A 19,135-nucleotide genomic window follows, 5' to 3' on the forward strand; every position below is an offset into this window, starting at 1 on the left:
TGTACATGATAAATGGCAAAACTCTTGCTGGGAACAGAGAGCCAGGCAGGCAGCAGCACTGCCGGCTCATTACATCGTACATGTTCTCCTAAAGGCATATTATTAAATCAGTGCCAATGCAACAAGGGTTTGAGAACGAACACATAGACCAGACTGAAACGTTTTATGATTTATTGGAACCTTTTGAATAGACTTGGACAAAGAGCAAACATTTATGCACCCACTGATAAATGAACTGCATTAACTTTTGTTAGCCTCCCTTTTTTCATCTGGCACGATAATCAGATCAAAGTCCAATAATGTGTTTCATGAGAAAACTAATGTCTCGTTCTGATTAGCTATTTTAAGAATACTGAGACAGTAAAAATGGTAAACATCAGTATGTTAGTACACTGATGTTACTTTTTAGCTCTGCTTACCCGAACAAAGCTGCTACTGGCTTCTTGATTTGAGAGATATAAACAAGCTTTCGGGGTTAAAAATGAGCAAAACAAAGTAGTAAAGCTGCAGTTCTTCTAGTGGCCACTTGAGGCCGACTCGTTAAAATGCATAGTCTCATTATTAAAAAAGATTTGGTCTTTAAAGCTACTTTTTTCCATCATGACAACTCTGCATGGGATTTCTTAACACTCACCTGCCTAAATATTATTAAGACTTCCTCATTAGGGGCGTGTCTGCTTTCTCTGTTAACTCCGTTACTAAACTCAACCTCTCAGCCCAATTCATGGTTTTAATGAACTGAACAGTCTGTTCAAGAAGTTTGTGCCCTGGTTATAGTTAAATACTAGTTTAATTTAGATGTTACTTAGCACTAATTAACAGGTATATGTGCATGTGTACCCATACAGTCTAGTGATGGAGCTTGATAACCTAGCTCACACATTAGCACTTCTTGGTTTGAAATAACAACACAGTGAAGGTCAAAATGCTAAAATCTAGATTCAAAATGAGGCTTCACAAACCCGTGGGTGACATCGAGGTGGCGGTTTCTTGGATTTTCAACCCCTGCCAAAAAACTTTTACATTAAACATCACATTTTTCAGTCAGTGACATCTGCTCACTTTCAGTTTCTCACAGCCAAACTTTTAGATGTTTATCTAAGAACAAAATGATGTTTCCGAGGCTCGGAGTGTCTTGAATAAATCGCAGTGTAACAGGAATGCTAATAAAGAGACAAAGAGCAGAAGGAGACTGCTCTCTCGCACCCTCATTGACTCAGTAAGCCTCTGTGAGATCACCATTGGGAACTTTAAACAATAATCTGACAACATCACCACCCACTCCCATGACCCCATCATCCCACGGCTAGCCTCCACCCATACCACCCCCCCCCCCACACACACACACACACACACACACACACACACACACCTCATCTTGAGCCCACTGGTCTTTTTAAGCATTGGCATGACATCATCTCTCTGGATTGGAAAAGGGGTCTGTTGGGGGAGGGGAAGGGGGCTGAAGAGAGGGGAGAGGGGTGGCCCGGTCTGTTTTAGAGCCAGACAGACATGTTTAGGTTTGAAATGAGCCTGGATCGGTTACAGAGAGAGTGAAACAGAGAGAGAGGTGGAGGGGAAAAAAACAAAACCAGGAGGGCTGGTTCACAAAAGTGGACGAAAGACATTTTCTCATCTCAAGACTATTAGAAGACACAGGACAAGATATTCTTCAGCTACCAAGAAAAAAAATGAAAAAAGTCAAAACGGGGTCAGACAGAAGACCAGAGCAACGTAAACCGTCTATCACAAAATTCCTCATCTTTCCCTGTGTATCTGTAATCCTGCCCGATAGTTTGTCTTTTTCTCGATTCTTCACAATATCCCCCCTGCTATCCTCTCTTCGGTGCCCTCCTATAAATACCCCCCCTGCCCCCAGATAGAGTGACAGACCATTTCTCCATGCTCTACATACCCTGCAGACAGTAGCTATTATACATTCTGCCCGTGATATTTTTGCAGTCTGTCTGCACCTCGGCTCACAGTTCACAGCTTTAATAGAGGAAAGGTCTTCATCACTGAAAAACAACACAAACTATTTACCTCTTAAATAACACATACAGACACGCGATGGAATATTTGACTTATATTTTGATTGCGTCTGTTTCACTACAGCTGAAATGCTGCAATTTCACACTGTAGCAAATAGAGTAGACCATTTATCAGGTCTACAGCCATGCTCGTGGCTTTTTAAGGCGGTATGGGCATTTTATTGTCGTGTGTCAAGTTATGTAGCTGTATGCATGTTTCTTTATTTGATCGGAGATTGAGCTTGAGCGATGCTGCAGCTTTGCTTCATCATCTGAGAACAATGAAATCTGTATAGACATTATAGGGAAGATCCCGAGGGCCAGATTTACTAACCAGGGAAAAATAGCGTGTGAGCGTAATCCACAAATAAATTGAACATTAGATAATACCTTCACTGTATTTAATTAAGAAACATTTTTTCTTGTCACCATGCGTATGATGCGTGCTTGTGTAAACTCATTTAAGGGCTAAAATCTTGTTAAGCGATTTCTTTTCTGCATCAAAATGAAAATATGCTGGAAAAGCTGCTTATTATTAATATGAAACATGCTTTATTTGATAAAAAATAATATCAGTTGCCTCTTTAAACCTTGTAAACACTGAAATATTGCTTTGACCTAATTACTCCCAGTCATATGGCGCATTAGTACACCTGCAGATCTGCTCGCTAACATGATTAATTCAAGTGCAAAATATTTGACGGAGCTTCAGACTCTTTGATGTGGCTCCGTTTTTCAAGTGTAGCCTATTTATCTGGATCTCTCCTCTCATCCTTCCCTTCTTCTTTCAGCAGCTCTTTATCTCCTCTATTTGTTTGTTCTCTGCTACACATTCCCTCGGCTCGCTCTCATTAAGAGCCCGGTGAGGGGGAAGAAGAGAGAAAAACCCAGAAACGCACACAAAGAAAGGTTAGTAGGCCAAGAAGGAGGCGCACCGGAAATTAAGATGTTTCAATATATCCGAATAATCAAATTAGGATGGAAGAAAACAAGAAAGGTGCAGAGGTTTAAAAAGTTGAGGATGAAGAGAAACAGGAACAAAGAGTCACATGGAATGAGTAAAAACTCTTCTTTGATCCACCCACGCATCTCGACAACAGCGGAGATGATCGCTCTCAAGGGGACGAGGACGACTCAGACTAAATTTGTCGTGTGCAAAAAAATGATTAGCGCCCATATTATGCGAGTCATCGATCATCCTGAAAAAGCAGGACCTTCCTGGAGCGCCACAAGCTGCAGATGGCAGAAAATGCACTGACTGTGCGTGGGACTCATTGCATACTACTCCTGAGCTCTCACATAGTTGTCTAAAGTGGACAGGATATTACATCATGTCAAGAAAATGTACTCGTTAACGAGAGAAGTCAGACTGAAAGACTAGCCTAGGCCTGTGAACCGAACACTGGAGGTGCCAGGAGTTTCTCCCAGCAGGATTTTTTTCTTTAAATGCAGAACGAGCTGTAAACAGTTATGTCTTAATGACAACTTACAGTATTACAGTACATACAGGATTAAGGATTTCATTATTTAGGTTAATACCTCACTGTAAACATGCGGTGTGTAAACAGTCAGATCCTAAATTTGGATCCACTGGCTCAGAATTATCACATTTCTTACTCCAGTATTTATTTTCCTGCAGTTCAGTCTTCTGCCACAATAAGTCAGCTGTCGATTGAAGTTGTGAAGCAACTTGAAAAGAATGTGCTGTGTTTGTGTCGTTGTAAATCCAGAAACTTTGGGTTATGGGCTGTTAACAGGACAAAATAAACTTCTTACAGAGGTCACATCTTCAGGAGTCCTTCCAGTAATTTTACAGGCAATTTAATTTCTACTCAGCAAATGTGTCATTTGCTTTATTTTTCTTTTCCAATCTTTCAGCTCCAGCCTCTTAGTAATTGTTAAACCCGTAAACTGTAAATTTGCAACACAGGATTCAAAATATTTGATCAAATCTTGGTTTGATTGAAGTCTGAAGCTGGGTGGTTCTGTGGTGGCTAGCAGCCTCTCAGTATCTAATGTTGTATGTTATAAGCTTAAAACCGCACTCTCTGTGTAGTGCAAGCTGTATTTATATGGTTTAGAAAGTTTATGTAACGCCCAGACTACCACCGAAGACTCACGCTGGGAAACGTGTCCTCAAACGCCTCAAATCCTCGAGGTAAAAAGGAGCAGCACAAACAAAGACAGTACAGCCATTCCTTGTGTCTACAGAACCCGAGCTCGTCTCAACCACAAGAAAAGGAAAAAATAGACTCGTTTTGCCTCGGCATCAAATTTAGATCATTTTCCATCACCACAGTGACGAGGCTAACGAGGTAAAAACGCTAGCTGGGCGGGGCTTGAACATCACGAGGAGGGAGGGGCGTCATAAGTATTTGAGGGAGGGAGAGTGCGTTCACATATTGGCTGGAAATGTTGACAGAACCACAACTATCCTTAAAAGAACAGCAGCGTGTCAGGCGTTTCAAAGAGACATGTGACTCAGCTAATCACCGTGTCCGAGTCCTGATGCACAACAGGAGTCCCCCCCACACACACACACACACTCACCCCCACCCATGTACCTCATGGTCTCTAGAGAGATGAGCAAGAGGAAGAGCACAGATACAGACCCCCTCAGAGACACATATTGAATGTCACTATTCATAACTCACTCACACACACGCAGCTCTAAATCAAAGCTCATGTTACGCTGAAGAGTCGCTGTGTATCTGTGCAATTTCATTTCAATGGCATCATGAGAAGGGAGACACACAAACACGAACAACCCGTTCACCCGGAGCTATTTTAGATTCTTGCATGTCGTCGACGAGCAGACACAATACCCGCCTGAGCCGATGATAAACTCTTGTCTTCTCAGAATCATACATATACTGTAGTCATAACAACGAACAGTGGAAATCACACAATCGAGCTGAATGTAACAAGGAAAAAAGAAGATTTGGTACAAACTACTGCAAATCTGATTCCTTGTTGAAAAACCTCAAAACATTCAGTGACAACGAATTCAGTGGCTGCAAACTCGCTGCTTTCACAGTCACACACACAGACTGCACACATCCACGTTAATAACCAGTGAGTCCTACCTTGAACTCCTGCAGCTGCTGCTTAATCATCTCCACCTCTGTGCCAACCAGGCCCTGCGCATTCAGATTCTCTTCTGCTCTTCCCAGCAGGCCTTGCAGCTCAGCCACCAGCCTGTAGAAATCACGAACACGGTCCGCAGCATCCTCGATTTGGTCCAACCTGGCCTGGCCGCGTTCACTCAGCTAGAGAGCAGAAAACACAAATCAAGGATGTTACTAACATTTACCAAAGCCGCCACGAGTCAGGATAACCTCCATCACATCAGCGTCCTCTTCACTCACCTTGCCGGCCTGGCGGCTCAAAGCCTCCGTCTCCCTCCTGAGTGCGAGGAGGTCGGGAGAGGAGCCTTCGCGCCGCAGCATGGTGGTACACTCTGACGCGTGGCCCTCCAGCTCAGTCCTGAGGTTGGCCAGACGGGAGAGGAAGCCCTTCAGGGCGTCGGCCTGAGAGGCCAAGGAGTCCGCGTCGCGTCCAACGGGACTGAAGGAGTCCAGTTCATCATCAAGGTCGGCGAGACGTGAGAAGACGTCCCGCACGTGAGCCTGGACCTCGCCGACGCCCTGCAGCCGTGACTCCAGGGAGGAGCAGCACTGCTCGATCTGATGGAGGAGGATAACAAGTATTTAACTATGATTGTACTTGACCTTAAAATGCATTAATTTAACAACACACGTTAAAGAGATTTAAAAATACAGCAGCATCTGCCTTACAACTGAAAGACCATCTCCCCACGTTTTACTCTGACATGAAATCTCTTTTCTCTGAAGCGTCAAACCAGAAAACATCACAAATGAAAGGGCAGAAAGAGCATGACGACTTTTTGCTTTTCAGTGCAGTGACTACTTTTTTGGAAATATTTTCTTTTTTTTTTAAAAAAGCAACAAAAGCAACAAACAAGAACCAGAAATTTAATAAGAATAGAGACCCAGTAATGATATCAGCTTAGAACAGAAGACTGCTTGTTCAAACCACAAATTAATCAGACAGAGAGAAGCCTGTGTGGTAATATTTTCTGTCCAAAGCAACAGCTCAAGGCTAGAGAACAACGTGTGACCAAACCAGAAAATGATGCAACACAGCAGCGAGTATAAATAGATTTCGTCTGTGTAGGTGCAAGGAAGGGACAGTAGAAGCATCATTGCGCAAAGCACCGCAGAACTGTTTCCTCGGCAGCAATGTCATCAGATCGATAGTTTGTCTTGTTTTAAAAAAGGTAAATAAAACATCTTAGAGGATCCCAGCGTAGCCTGATGGCTTCGATACTGTATACAGTGAGAAGTTGTGTGGTAGTTGTGACCTTAAATGGAATATATGGAAGCTGGATTGCAGAAATAAGATGAAACGTTATGGGCGCTGAATTCTGAACGCTCTGGTTTACATTTCAAACTGTGACAAAGTGCTGAACGTCCACACCGACCATACACAGCATCACTACTATAACATTAACAGCCAAACTCCTCTGACAGCTATAGCTGTTCTGCTCTCCCTCAGTTCACTGGCACACTCACTAGATCAGACACCCTCTCACACAATGACCCTTGGAATAAATCGTTCGTCCGGTGGTAAAACATGTCTTCAGTCCAGATTACAAAAATTGCTGGTTGGGTTTCATCAACTTTTATGGCTCCTTTCATCACTGCCCCTTTGTCACATCCTGCTGTTTTACCAAAGCATGTTCCCGGGTGGCAGATTTGGCACTTTAATATGTGCATCAAGTATATTTTAGACAATTCCAGGCCACGTACAGGTAATCAGGGAATAGGAAGTTCACCCTTTTTGATAAACACAGATGTATCTGATGCCCGAGTACATTAAAGAAACTTTAACAAACCCCCTCCCTTTTTAATTACAATGACCCTGCTCCCCACCTTGTCAGTAACATCTTCATACTCTTTCTCTGCATCTTTGGCCTGCTCCTGGAGTCTCCGTGTTCCCTCTGTGCTGCCTCCTGGTGTCTGGGGTGCATCCTGCACCAGCCCCTGAGCCAGGTCTCTCAGGTAGACCACCTGAGGCTGCAAGGATCTCAGACTCTCCTGCTGACTTCTCAACCTCTCCAGGCTTTTGGCACTGCATGCCTGAATGTGAAAGAAGGCGATGTGGTCACTGCTGGCAATAACGTAAGTGTGAAGGTTAATGATCAATGCTTTTCAGTACCTGAGGTCCTAGAGCCTCCTGCACTTCGATTTGGTGCTTGGCAGCCTCCAGTCTCCTCTCCACTGCCTGTCTACCTTCTTCAAACTCCTTCAGACGGCTGGCCAGCTCCTCCAGCTGGGCGGTGCGATTGTGGAGGCTTTCGCCCAGTCCATCTACCCTCCGGTTCAGCTGAGCCTTCTCATCACGTACCTACAAAAAAACATGTGTTTATCATTTACTGAACTTTAGATTTTTTCATACATTTTAATCTTGCATCGCCAATCAGATGAATGGATTTATCAGTCTCCATATTTCAGTCCATACCTCTTCCTCCCCGATGCAGCACTGCTCCAGCAGCTGATCAGATGCAGCATTAAAGGCTTCAAGTAGAGGTTGTCGTCTCTCGATGTCCAGGGACAGATTTCGTGCTTTCTGCGAGGCTTCATCCAGGGCAGACGAGTCAAGTGATGGTTGTAGCTCTTTTTCTTTCCCTTCGCAGTCTGCTAACCACGGTACCAGCTCAGCCTTGTGCTGCTGGTAAGTTTCTGCTTTGTTCAGAGTGTTTTTCAGTCTTGCCTCCCTGTCTGAGATCCTGTGGTTCAGGCCCTCCCAGTCCTGTCTCAAGGAGGTCAGACGGGCCTGCAGGGCTGAGCGCTCGTCTACTGGTAGAGTGGCGAGGAGCGACGCTCCCTCAGCCTGGATCAGCTCGTAGGAGCCTCGCTGACTGGCAATCCCACGCTGGAGCTCATCTGTCTCTGCCAGCAGGGAGCGAATGGCCTCCGGCTGACAGGGCAGGGCGACGGTTGATGATTCTCTAGGATCTGTCTGCTTGTCAAGCCAGGAGCGCAACTCCTCAAACATCTGCTGGAACTGCTGGGTGGACGACAGGGCAGCCTGGAGCTGAGACAGACCGTCAGCTAAAGGAAAGAAAAGCAGAGCAAGAGGAATTAGAAACAAACACCAAACAAGTACATTAATAAAAATGACAAAAAGGACTTCAGAAGGTTCTGATGTATTTATCAGTGAGTTAGTTAGTAGCAGGTTTTTGCATCAACAATTATCAATCATAACAATAATAAAAATTGTAAAATAGTAATGATAATCATTCAATGTGCCACATAAACTCCACATACCTGCACGCTCCTCCAAACTCTTGAGCGGCCCGCTGACACCCTCCAGTCGTTTGCTCAGCTCTTCTTTCAGGTAGGGTTCAGCCACGATGGCGCTCAGCTCCTGACAGAGCTTCTCCGCCTCGGCAAGCTCGGTCCGCCTTCTCTCCAGCACAGATCGGATCTCTCCGGTTTCCTGCAGGCGGCGTTTCAGTGCCTCGGGTTGAGCGCTCAGTGAGGCCTGAGCATCCAACCTCTCACTCAGAGCAGACAGACTGGAGGAAAGATCTCGGAGCAAGGCCTGAATGGGAGATTAGAAATGTTTACCACCACATGAGGAATGTGACTCAAGATTCTGCTGAAACCTCTCGACTTGTCTCAGTCTTACCTGGTACCGTTCGCTGGTTCCTTGGGCCTGATCGATGTGGTTCGACCTCTGTGTCAATTTGCTCGTTAGGTCCTCCCACTGCTGGGAGATGGAGCCCAGTTCAGAACGCACCTCTGCCAGGTCCTTGGGGTCCTGAGCAGAGTCACCGGTCTGGGAGAGGATGCCCTCAGCTGACTGAGTCAGCTGGTCAAACTGTGGCCGCCGGGTCTCAAACTCCCGCAGCATGAACTGAAGGAAAGAGGAAAGATCAAAGGCATCATTACAAATTCAATGAAGTAACCTGTCGATATCAAAAACATACAATCTGTCTAAGAATTGAAAGCCTGCAGAAACCCCCCCACTTTTTCTTGTGCTGGATTTTCATTGAACATCACTGTTTCACCTACTCAGAGCTTTAATTCTTTTTACATTTTCTGCCACGTACTTGTAACCTGACACAGCAGATGGTTTGTTAGACAGAACCATCTGGGAACTTGTCCGTGTAAACTGTTGCGAAAAGAGCTGGCACTTTCAAAAATACTTGGCAGGTGATCTGTCTATCACCGTTCACCACGGGCAAACTTCAACCTATTAAATCAGCGAACCAGAAGATGAAGAGAAATTTGCACATAGGACCACATGGCCAACAGCACTTCCGGCTTTATAAGGTGAGCATACCTGTGCTTGCTGTTTCTGTGTGTTGAGCATGTTGGGGTCGATGCTCAGGGGTCCAAGAACGCTCATCATCAGCTCCTTCTCCCTCAGCCAAGGACCCAACTGATTGGCCGCTGAGGCAAAGCTGCCCAGCCTATCAGCGCACGTCTCGAGCTCAGTCTGCCTCTGAGCCGCGGTCTGATTAGCCGTTTGCCAGCGGGAGTCTGAGGAAGTAATCAAAGCAGACGTGAGAAAACTTCAGTCAAACTGTTGATGAACGTGTTTGTATATTCCTCATCTAAAAACTAACCAAAGGGAACAGATTGTTTAGGGAATATTTTTTCATTTAGCTGTGCAACATTACAGCTCAGTCATATTAGATTTTTCTTCCCCTGCCCCTCCTACCTCTTCTGTCTCCTTCACTGACTCATGTTCTGGGCATCCTGCAGTGCGTGTGTGTGTACTCGGTCCACATGGCTTTGAAAAGACTTTATGAAATATTAAATATAAAGGCCTCCTTCTTGGATTTCACCTTACATATTTCTGTCTCTGTTCGCTCATAGGGTAAAAATATCAAGTATTCGAGTGAACAAACAGCTCCGACAGGAACGCTTCCCACTCTCTCCCTGGACGGTATTGATTTCACCTTCTCGTCATCTCATATAAAAGTTATTACAAATTCTGAAGTAACGTGCAAGTTTCCTTCAGAGCCATTTTCAACTAAGCAAAAAAAACCGTCATCTTTTAAGGCCATTTAAAGAAGTCTGGAAAGATTACGTTTCCAGCACAGTCTACATCTACAGTCATCTGCATTTTTATCTGTTTCTTATTGTCCTCTCATATTTATCAAACTTGACATGAGGGAACATAAACTCCCTGACTGCTACGGGTATCACAAGTCATATTTCTCTAAATCAGCGTTTCTTTGTGTCAAGCCCCTCAGGCAGTGTTTGTTCTCTACATCACTGACTTGCATCTCCTCTGCGTGAATCGCTCAGGCTTTGACACAGTGCATCGTCTTCATAATGAATCTCTCCAAAAGTACTGCGCAGTGCAGTGCTCATTCCCGTTTCCTACACACAGGATTTACTTGGGGTGTACTGCACAGGTAAGTGCATACTTGGCAACTCATTGAGCATCCTTCATACATTTATTTTTTCATCCAACGGAAACACTCCCATCACATTATTTTAAAACTACGCTAAGCTCAGCCCTTCCCGTCTCTTGTCTCCATACTAGAGGCTTGTCCAGTCCTACATCACCTTTTCCGCCGTCACCTACAGCACATACCTATCTCTTGCAGCTGTTGTCTCCAGGTGTCTGCTTCTGGTGAATCTGGGTTTTCAGCAATCAGTTTCCTCAGCGTGCTCTTCAGCTCCTCCACCTTTCCTGAGTGCTCGGCCAATTCTGACAGCAGGGCCTGCAGAAGAAAAACAACGTCTGCATATCAAAGCTATTCAATAAAGCAAACAAAACTTGGCGATAACAGACAACAGATGACTTTGCTGCATTTTTACCAAAGAAAAAAAGGCACCACAAAGCATTAGAGTCTATCCTTTACCTTGTTCTCCTGGGCCTGAGCTCGTACCACCTCCGGTTTGGAGGGAGAGGCGGTCTGTGCCTGTTTCAGGCTTTCCTCTCTGTCTGTCAGCCAGCTCTTAAGCTCTTCTGTGCCCTGCCTGGCCTTCTGCCTCAGCTCCAGCGAGGCCTGCTGCTGACCAAGACGCTCCTTTAACTCCCCGCCCAAAGCGTCATATCGACTGTTCACATCAGACACTGCTACCTGGAGCTCTGTCAGATCTGAGGGCCAAAAAAGGCATAAACCCCGAACATATTAGAAAACCCCGAATACACCAGAACAGAGAAAACCAGCAAACAGGCAAAAACTCAGAGCAAAAGGATAGGAAGACCCACAACTGTACATAAAGAGAAACTTTGGAGTGAAGCAGTGGAGACACCAGTATTTTTTTTAATGTAATAAATATACCTGCTGTGTTTTGGATGGACAGAAAGCCAGCAGTGACAGGACAGAGTGGGGGCACAGGAAAGGGTAAAACAGAGAACACTCTCTAAAAGCACCACTAATGTAGGTGGTGGTCAACTCTCTGAGGTTCATGTTAGACTCTCATTTTAACCATGTGGGGTCTGCTGCTTCTGACTACACAAAGGTTGTGCAGCGGCGTCTCACTGGCCTTTGTGAATACGCGTGCTGCTGAGATGTTATATAATAAACAGCGAGTGAAAAGACACCACACGGTTAAGTCGGGCTTGATGGAGAAAAAGGACAGAGAGCGAGCTGGAGGGAGAGCTCACCTTTACAGGTGTGAATGCCATTGACACTGCTGGGACCTGCTGAGCCATTGATGTGAGGAGCACCTGGGAGAAAAACACACACAGCTGACTGAGTACAACATGCTCATGCAAACACCGTCGCACAAACATCAACGTGGCGAGCGACGAACCAACGGGTTTGAAAAAAGGTTCAGACACAGGTGCTCAACGGTACCAAAAACATCTGCCAGCGTACAAACAATATCAGCACAGGATGCTCGGGAGGAAGTGAGGAACGCTGAGAGACAGACTTGGGAGAAAAAGACAGTCTGAACATGGACACAGGAATCTAATGTGTGTAACACACAGCAAGATAAACACTCACACCATTCGCCTACTTCTGTTTTGGTTTTATTTGACTTAACTATTAAGATGTGTACACAAGAATCTCCAACCATGTAACCAGAGGGCAGAACACCTAGAAGTGAGTGGATACAAATGTTTCTGATGTGGTCCAAAGCCAGAGAAAATAACTGGAAAAGTCTGGGATTTAGTTTGTGGTTTTGTTGGGTTTCCCTGCAAAGTCTGCAGGTAACAAACTGTTTTAGAAGTTGGCAGCGCTCCCTGTTTCCTTCATTATTTAAACGTGCCGTCATAGCTTAGCTGTATCACAGGAATGTACCGCGACAGGTCTGATTATTAATACAGATTCATTACACTTGTTGTTTTTGTCGTCGCCTTCCTGCAGTTCTTAATTCATGATTTGTTTTTCATATCTGTTTACCTCAGGTCAAATTACTTTATAAATCCTCCGATGATTCCCCCCCGCCCACACCGTCTGTAATTCTCACTTAAAAGCGCTCTCATGCGTAAACAAAGTCATTTAAACTGAAGCAGAGTGTGAGAGTGCTTATTGATTGGCAGCTTCTGCATCCTCGTTCTTACCCGTTTTGGTCTGAGGAGCGGTGATATCGATGATGAGCGATTCCAGCTCGGAGCCCGTCTTGTTTAGCTCTTGAACTCGGGATCCCTGCGACTCCCAGTCGTGCAACAAGTCCTGAAGTCATAAAGCATTTTAAGGAGTCGTTTCAAGTAGCATGGATATATTTTTTTCCCATGATTCACATTGTATGAATCATTTACAGCCAAATTAATTAACCTTAAGCTGCTGAACTCTCCTCTGCAGGCCCTCGGTGTTGAGGTTGGCCTCTTTGGAGGGCAGCTGGTCCTGTGCTGTCTGAAGCCACCTGACGAGGGAGCTGGAGAGGCCGCGGAACTGGAGCAGCTGTTGCTCGCAGGCCTGAATGGCAGCAAACCTGTGTGTGGAAAAACAGACGATGAGGAAGGAAGACGACAACGTGAAGAAAACAAGTCGTAGACAGAGACCAGAGAACGTACGGAGAACCAGAGCAGGGAAAGTTCTGCTTAAAAAACACATTTTTTAATTTTCATTTTAATGTCAAGTAATCATGTGATCCATTACAGTATAAACAGTTACCCACTGTAATTTTTTAAAGACAGAAAAATGCCCAGACAAAACACTGCTGACATGAACCAGCCAAGGTCCAGCCTTGACCTCCCTCTGCGTATGTGATCTGTGTCGGGCTAAAGCTGGAAAAGTGCTGACTGCCTGCAGACAAAACAGCTCTGAGAAGACGTCTGGCATGGAGCAGTATCATTATCACGCTGCTATTTTCTCTCCCTCGGGATTCGAGGCTGGGAGTTATCTGAGCGGGCAGTTTATAGGACGGACAATGAGCCATGTGAACTCTGCTTATATTAGTACCCCGGTCAACACATCAGTTCACACTCATTTGAATACAGTAGGCTCACACAGAGAGACACAGTACTGTACCCCAGTACTGAGAAACATCACGTAAGATTAAAACAAACCCACATCCTACAGTACGTCGTATGAGTGCCGTTTAGCCACTATAAAATTAGAAATAATATGTTGATTTTACAGAAGGCTGACTGCCCCACCAATCTGAACTATAATCCAATAAATCTGCACCAGACTGATGGTATTTATAAATTCCCAACCCCCTGCTGACAGGCTTTAAGTGTGGCTGCTCACTGATACAACGTCAGGCCTTGTAGGCATAGCAACCGGTGCCTTGTGAAGGTTACAGATTTAGAAAACAAAATTTGGAAACCGCTCCACTCACACAGTAAGTGTTTTAAAAGTAGATAAAACTCAATCTTAGACGAATCAAACCACATCCTAGGTTTGCTCTGAATTCATCTCCAAGGTCGTCTCATTTGAAGTAAGTCTAGAACGGGCTGACATTTTTATGATTCACACATCTGGGAGCAAATGGTAAATAAAGGAGCCATGGCACTGTTCAGAGATTTGTATCTGGGGCCCTCTTGTGTATTTTATAGTGAACCTGGCAACTGATGAGACAGGAGCTGCATCATCCTCTTTTAGGAAACTTGCACACTTGAATTTAAATTCTATATTATACTGTTATAAAAAAAAAGTCTTAAATTACCAAGTTATCTAAATTTAAAGGGACATTAGCTGTAAAAGTTTGTTTTCTATGATTTTTATTACTCAAAAAACAAACAAACACCAAAAAACCCCCAAAAACTTGTGAGCATGAACTCTTTCCTTACAACACAGTTTGGGTCCCTTTAAAAACACTTATTCACATTTACAGCTGCACAACCTGAAAGTGCATTTTTCACATTGGTGTTTTTACCTTTCGTTTACATTTTCTTCCAGTTGGTTGAATTCATCAGTGACCTCTTTGACATTGTCCAATAAGCTTTGAGTATTACTGAAGGGTTTTGATTGGCTGAGCTCGGTGCCAAGGTTGCAGAAGGATTTCAGCTGCCCGGCTTCCTGTTCCAGCTCCGATCGGACCTCCTGAGAAAACACACACAGACAAAAATGTTGGACGGAGCCACCGTATGACCAATCCACTGACCTATTAATGAAAATCTGTCGACCCTGCTAACCTCAATGGTCTGCCTGTAGTCGTCCACGCTGCGGTCCGGTTGACCGACAGGACTCAGAGCCTTCACTCGGCTCTGGGTGAAGACCTGGAGGTCTGACCCCAGCCGCTCGTAGCTCTCCAGCTTGGGCAGCAGCCCTTTGAGCTCAGCTTCCCTCTCAGCCTGGCTGGCCTGTGCTGCAGTGAAGCGCTGAGTCAGATCTTCTAAACTCCCCTGAAGGCCTGAAGCCGTGGAGGCGTCTGAGGTGTGAAGCAGTTTGGAAACAGAGTCTCGTGTTGCGTCCACACTGCCCTGCCGGGAGAGTAATTCCTGCCGAAGTTTCTGAACAAGAAAGATGAAAAAAAAGAGGTCCTTTTAGAGTAGGATGGATATTTATTATAACTATAAACCTACAAAATTCAGGCAATTTGTTTTCAGATGTTTTATACTTTGTGAAAAAATTCAGCATTTTTCTTTTGGTAATTATCCCACCTGGTTCTGAGTAAGGGCATCCTGTACAGCCTGTGCAGTGGGTTCAATTGGTCCAGGGCTCAGAGCCAGTTTGTCCAACCAGCTCAGCAGACCCTTGAGGCCCTCCTGGACGCTGACAGATTGGGCCACAGCTGTCTGCAGCTGCTCGGCCCGTTCTGAGACAGATGTGGAAAGGGAGTCGAATCTCTTCTCCAAGCCATCTAAAGAGAAAGTGTGCGAAACAAGTCAAGCTGTGAAAGAGCCCAAATAAAGGCTCTGTGGTCTGTGATTATAACTGAAGTCAACGTGTTTGGCAGATTAAATCACCTGCAGCACACAGGATGTCAACAGCTTTCAGGGAAGGAGATTCATCTGTGCTGACCAGATCTCTTCCTGCCCTCTTCACCTTCTCCAGCTGCACCGAGCGCTCTGCCAGCTCATCCTGAAGCAGCTGGAAATAGAGATACCCATAAAACCCATAAATATTTCCTATAATCCTCACAAATATTACAGCCTTTTTTCGTTATCTGAAAAATTAAATTAATGTTTTTCATAATTTCTTTGCATGGTATACAGCTATGGAATGAAGACTGCAAACTAAGCCATGTTTTTGAATGTGTCTCAATTGCATAATTTCTCTTTTCTCTGTCATTTTGTGCTCATTAATGCAGGTGTTGGTCATTGCATGCTTCACCTGTACTTGTCGTAGTGTGTTCTGTAGGTTCTGCGGGTCTGTCTCTGCGCTGGCCTTCGCTATGCTTTGGTTCTGTTCCTGAGTGCTGAGCCAGGAGTGGAGGGAGACGACCTCATCCTGGTACTGCTGGTATCTCTCCAACAGGCCGGACAAACGGCTGCCCAACTCTGTTGACTGCACATAGCACACAAAGGTTTTTAAGCATATACATGAACCAAATGTGGCGTTTAGCACAGTTCCTCATGATTATCAGAACTTCCTTCACCTTGGTGTGTAGAGTGGTGTATCTGTGGTTGGCATCCTGTAGATTGTCAGTTACCAGCTGCTTGGTGCTCTCCAGAGATGCATCTGAACCACCACCTTGCTCCAGAGCTCCCTGAACAGAGTCCAGAACTTTCTGACCCGAGATGGAAACGAAGCGCAAGTCCGCCTTGTGGCAAATCACATCTTCGGCAAGCTGGAATTACAGATATATTTACAGGTCAATTGGGAATAAATTCACAGAGTTTAAGTGGAAAATATAATTTTAAGTTTTCATGGAAAGCACGATTATATCAGAAGGTCATCAGTTCAAATTACAAGAATGGGTGGGGAAAACGTGTAAGGAAAACACATAAAACACTGTAAATGAGGTACCAGGGGACTCTTCATGAGTAAATTATCCTAAACTGGTAAAGTGGAATTTCCCTCCCCCTCCCACATGTGAGACTATATAAAAACATATGGATAACTTGAACTGGAGCGTGGAAACTTAGTCACCCATGGATAATTAAAGAAAAACAACAACAACAAAACATACATTAGAACAGTGATTTCAATCTGGGCCCAGCCCATTTACTTCAGTTCAAAGCAGCAAAAACCACGTTCGGCTAATTCATTCAAACTGCAGAGCCACAACGCCACAAGCAAACTTGTCTGCCTGGAGAATTTTCTGCTCAGTAGTAGATGCAGTACAGAGTTTGAACTTCTAAAGGTTTGCTTTTTCCTTCTTTTTTGAGAGGGAAAAAAGGCTTTACAGATGTGCAGCTCACCCAGTGGCATCACCACCTTGTCTCTATCTGCAGGACTGAGGTCAGCATCATGTGAAAAATTAATTTGATACAACAGCTCCCTCTTGTGGAGAAATACTGGCATCCCATTTGGAAACAGTCCATATGTATAAGTTTGTGATCTTCATGAGAAACTTCATATTGAAATATATAAAAGCGTTGAACATAACAGATGAAAACAGGCAAGGTTTTAATGCTGTAACATGTACTTTCTCCTAGACTTTTTAAAATTGATGCAACATACATACAAAAGGTTGGTTTTATTTTGAAAAGGCTTATTGTCTTAACTTTCACAGTGTAGATAATAACCCAACATGAAGACAAAGCTCAACTCTGCACCCCTGCCTGCTGAGCTCCGATGATTGTTCTCACAGTATTGTAAACGCTGGAGATGCTGTCGCTCTAGTGTAAAAACTATGTCATAACATCATTTCCAAATTATCTTAAGCATTTTCTTTCTGTAAAAAACAAAAAACCTTTCATAATGAAGGAAACCATCTGTGTTAGCAACGACTGGCTGGACTCTACTTCCATGTACCTTTCTGTGCTCGTCTAGCCTGCCCTTAAGTCCTTGTGCATCTGTTTCTCCTTCGCCAAGAGAACGAAGATCCCGTTCACTTTGTTCCAGCCAGGTACCCAAACTCCCATGTTCCTGGAGGAATTTTGTCAGCTCATCTTTCAGAGCCTCAGACTTTCTCAGACGGTCCTACAAGATAAACGATACAGGAGAGGCAGTCAGTTACCACAGGGGCTAAACACAAATCACTAATTACCTCATTAAGTTGCAACTGAACAAAAAAGATATTCCTAGACAGTGCACATATTATGTATGGAGAATAGCACACTATTTATACACATATTTATACTTTTAGTACCTGGCAGCTCTTCAGTTTGTCCTGGTGCTGAGCCTGCAGCTGGTCCAGGGCAGCCCTGAGTCGCTGTTTCTCTTCAGGAGGAACTGTTGTGTCAGGCTGCTCCAAAAGGGACCGAGTCGACTGGGTGATCTGCAGCAGCTGTGCCTGCTGAGCCTGGAGCTGCTGAAGCTCCGCCTGGCAGAAAGATGATATCGGTCAGAACTCTGTAACATTGTAAGGCATTTAAATCAAAATGTGCCAAACATGGATCAGAGAGTTAACCTGTAGCATCTCAGTATGTGACATCACAGCGCCCTCTGGTGGTGAAAAAGGGGAATCAATAACATCCTGGGCTGCTGAAGATCCAGCTAGAGTCTTTCCAGGTTGGTTAAGGGTGGACAGTTCATTCAGGAGGGAGTCTATATGAGTTCGGGTCTCCTGTAGTTCCTCCACTGCTTTCGCCTGGAGAGGAGAAGACAGGAGCAGAGTGGAGGGTGGAAGACGTTAAATTAAAACCTAGTTGCTTTAAATGTCAGGTTTTAACTTTTAAAATGTCTTTAATGTATGAAAAAATATCTTCAGAAATGGGTAAAAATAGTTGTTTTAACAAGGGGATTTTTAAAATTCTGACAGATGTACGACCACATTGCTGCTCTTACCCTTTGTGTGTTCTGCTGCACAGTGTTATTAATGGCTGTGTCGAGCTCAGACAGCGTGGTGCTGGTTGAATCTGTCAGAGCACTGTACTGCTCCTTCATTCTTGTTAGCGCCGCCTGGAGGTTCTCCCTCTCCTCTGGGCTCAGGGTTTCTCCTTGCTCTGACAGGAGCTCCTCCACAGACCTGATGGCCTCAGCTATGCCCTCGCCTTTAGTGTGGAGGTCTTTCTGGACTTCCTGAAGACAGAAACAAAGAAATAGAAATATTCCGTTAAATATTAAGGATTTAAATGACTAAAATTTTTAATGATATAAGTGCGATATCCAGAATTACTGAGCTGAATCTTATACACAAAAACAAGAAAGATAGATTAATGTAGGACTTTCACACCTTTAGTTTCCTCTGCTTCTCCTGCAGGATATCCACATCACCTGACTCTGCTCCTGGTCTCTGACTGGCCAGCAGGCTGGCAGCTCCAGCCAACCACATGCTGAGGCCTTCCAGTTTCTGAGAGCACTCTGCTTTCTGCTGCTGAACCACCTGAGAGAAATGGAAGAGAGAAGGAAAAGCAAAGATCCAGAAAGAAAGAAAATGTGAGGAAAACTGATCCTGACCAAACCTCGTACGGACGAGTCCATCATAAACACTTCAGGAACGGCCCACTCGTGATTTTGTTTTACCATTTTTATACCTCTTAACAGAAGCACAGACTACTAAGATGCTATACGTTTGTAGTGCACATTGCCAAGCTTTGAGCAGATTGTGTCCAGAGTTCACACTTAAAACACACACAGAGGCAGACACACATACACATTTACA

The 19,135-nt window shown here is 44.5% G+C and overlaps 1 protein-coding gene across 4 annotated transcripts in view; it reads right to left on the bottom strand.

Moving 5' to 3' along the window:
• macf1a (microtubule actin crosslinking factor 1a) overlaps positions 1-19,135 on the bottom strand; it is a 235,137-nt gene that overhangs the window by 55,491 nt on the left and 160,511 nt on the right. For all 4 annotated transcript variants that reach the window (XM_080296149.1, XM_080296146.1, XM_080296147.1 and 1 more), the window contains 24 exons: positions 18,707-18,856; positions 18,319-18,552; positions 17,942-18,121; positions 17,681-17,854; positions 17,344-17,511; positions 16,022-16,213; positions 15,757-15,930; positions 15,390-15,513; positions 15,084-15,283; positions 14,616-14,933; positions 14,357-14,523; positions 12,811-12,967; positions 12,597-12,708; positions 11,694-11,756; positions 10,942-11,180; positions 10,671-10,800; positions 9,405-9,604; positions 8,748-8,975; positions 8,384-8,660; positions 7,575-8,167; positions 7,272-7,460; positions 6,986-7,192; positions 5,399-5,716; positions 5,117-5,299 (listed from right to left, as the gene is read on the bottom strand). In XM_080296149.1, the coding sequence (XP_080152275.1) occupies positions 5,117-5,299; positions 5,399-5,716; positions 6,986-7,192; positions 7,272-7,460; positions 7,575-8,167; positions 8,384-8,660; positions 8,748-8,975; positions 9,405-9,604; positions 10,671-10,800; positions 10,942-11,180; positions 11,694-11,756; positions 12,597-12,708; positions 12,811-12,967; positions 14,357-14,523; positions 14,616-14,933; positions 15,084-15,283; positions 15,390-15,513; positions 15,757-15,930; positions 16,022-16,213; positions 17,344-17,511; positions 17,681-17,854; positions 17,942-18,121; positions 18,319-18,552; positions 18,707-18,856 (4,977 nt within the window). The remainder of the gene's footprint in view (positions 1-5,116; positions 5,300-5,398; positions 5,717-6,985; positions 7,193-7,271; positions 7,461-7,574; positions 8,168-8,383; positions 8,661-8,747; positions 8,976-9,404; positions 9,605-10,670; positions 10,801-10,941; positions 11,181-11,693; positions 11,757-12,596; positions 12,709-12,810; positions 12,968-14,356; positions 14,524-14,615; positions 14,934-15,083; positions 15,284-15,389; positions 15,514-15,756; positions 15,931-16,021; positions 16,214-17,343; positions 17,512-17,680; positions 17,855-17,941; positions 18,122-18,318; positions 18,553-18,706; positions 18,857-19,135) is intronic.

This window comes from Astatotilapia calliptera, chromosome 22 (assembly GCF_964374335.1).
Source record: "Astatotilapia calliptera chromosome 22, fAstCal68.1, whole genome shotgun sequence".
NCBI lineage: Eukaryota > Metazoa > Chordata > Actinopteri > Cichliformes > Cichlidae > Astatotilapia > Astatotilapia calliptera.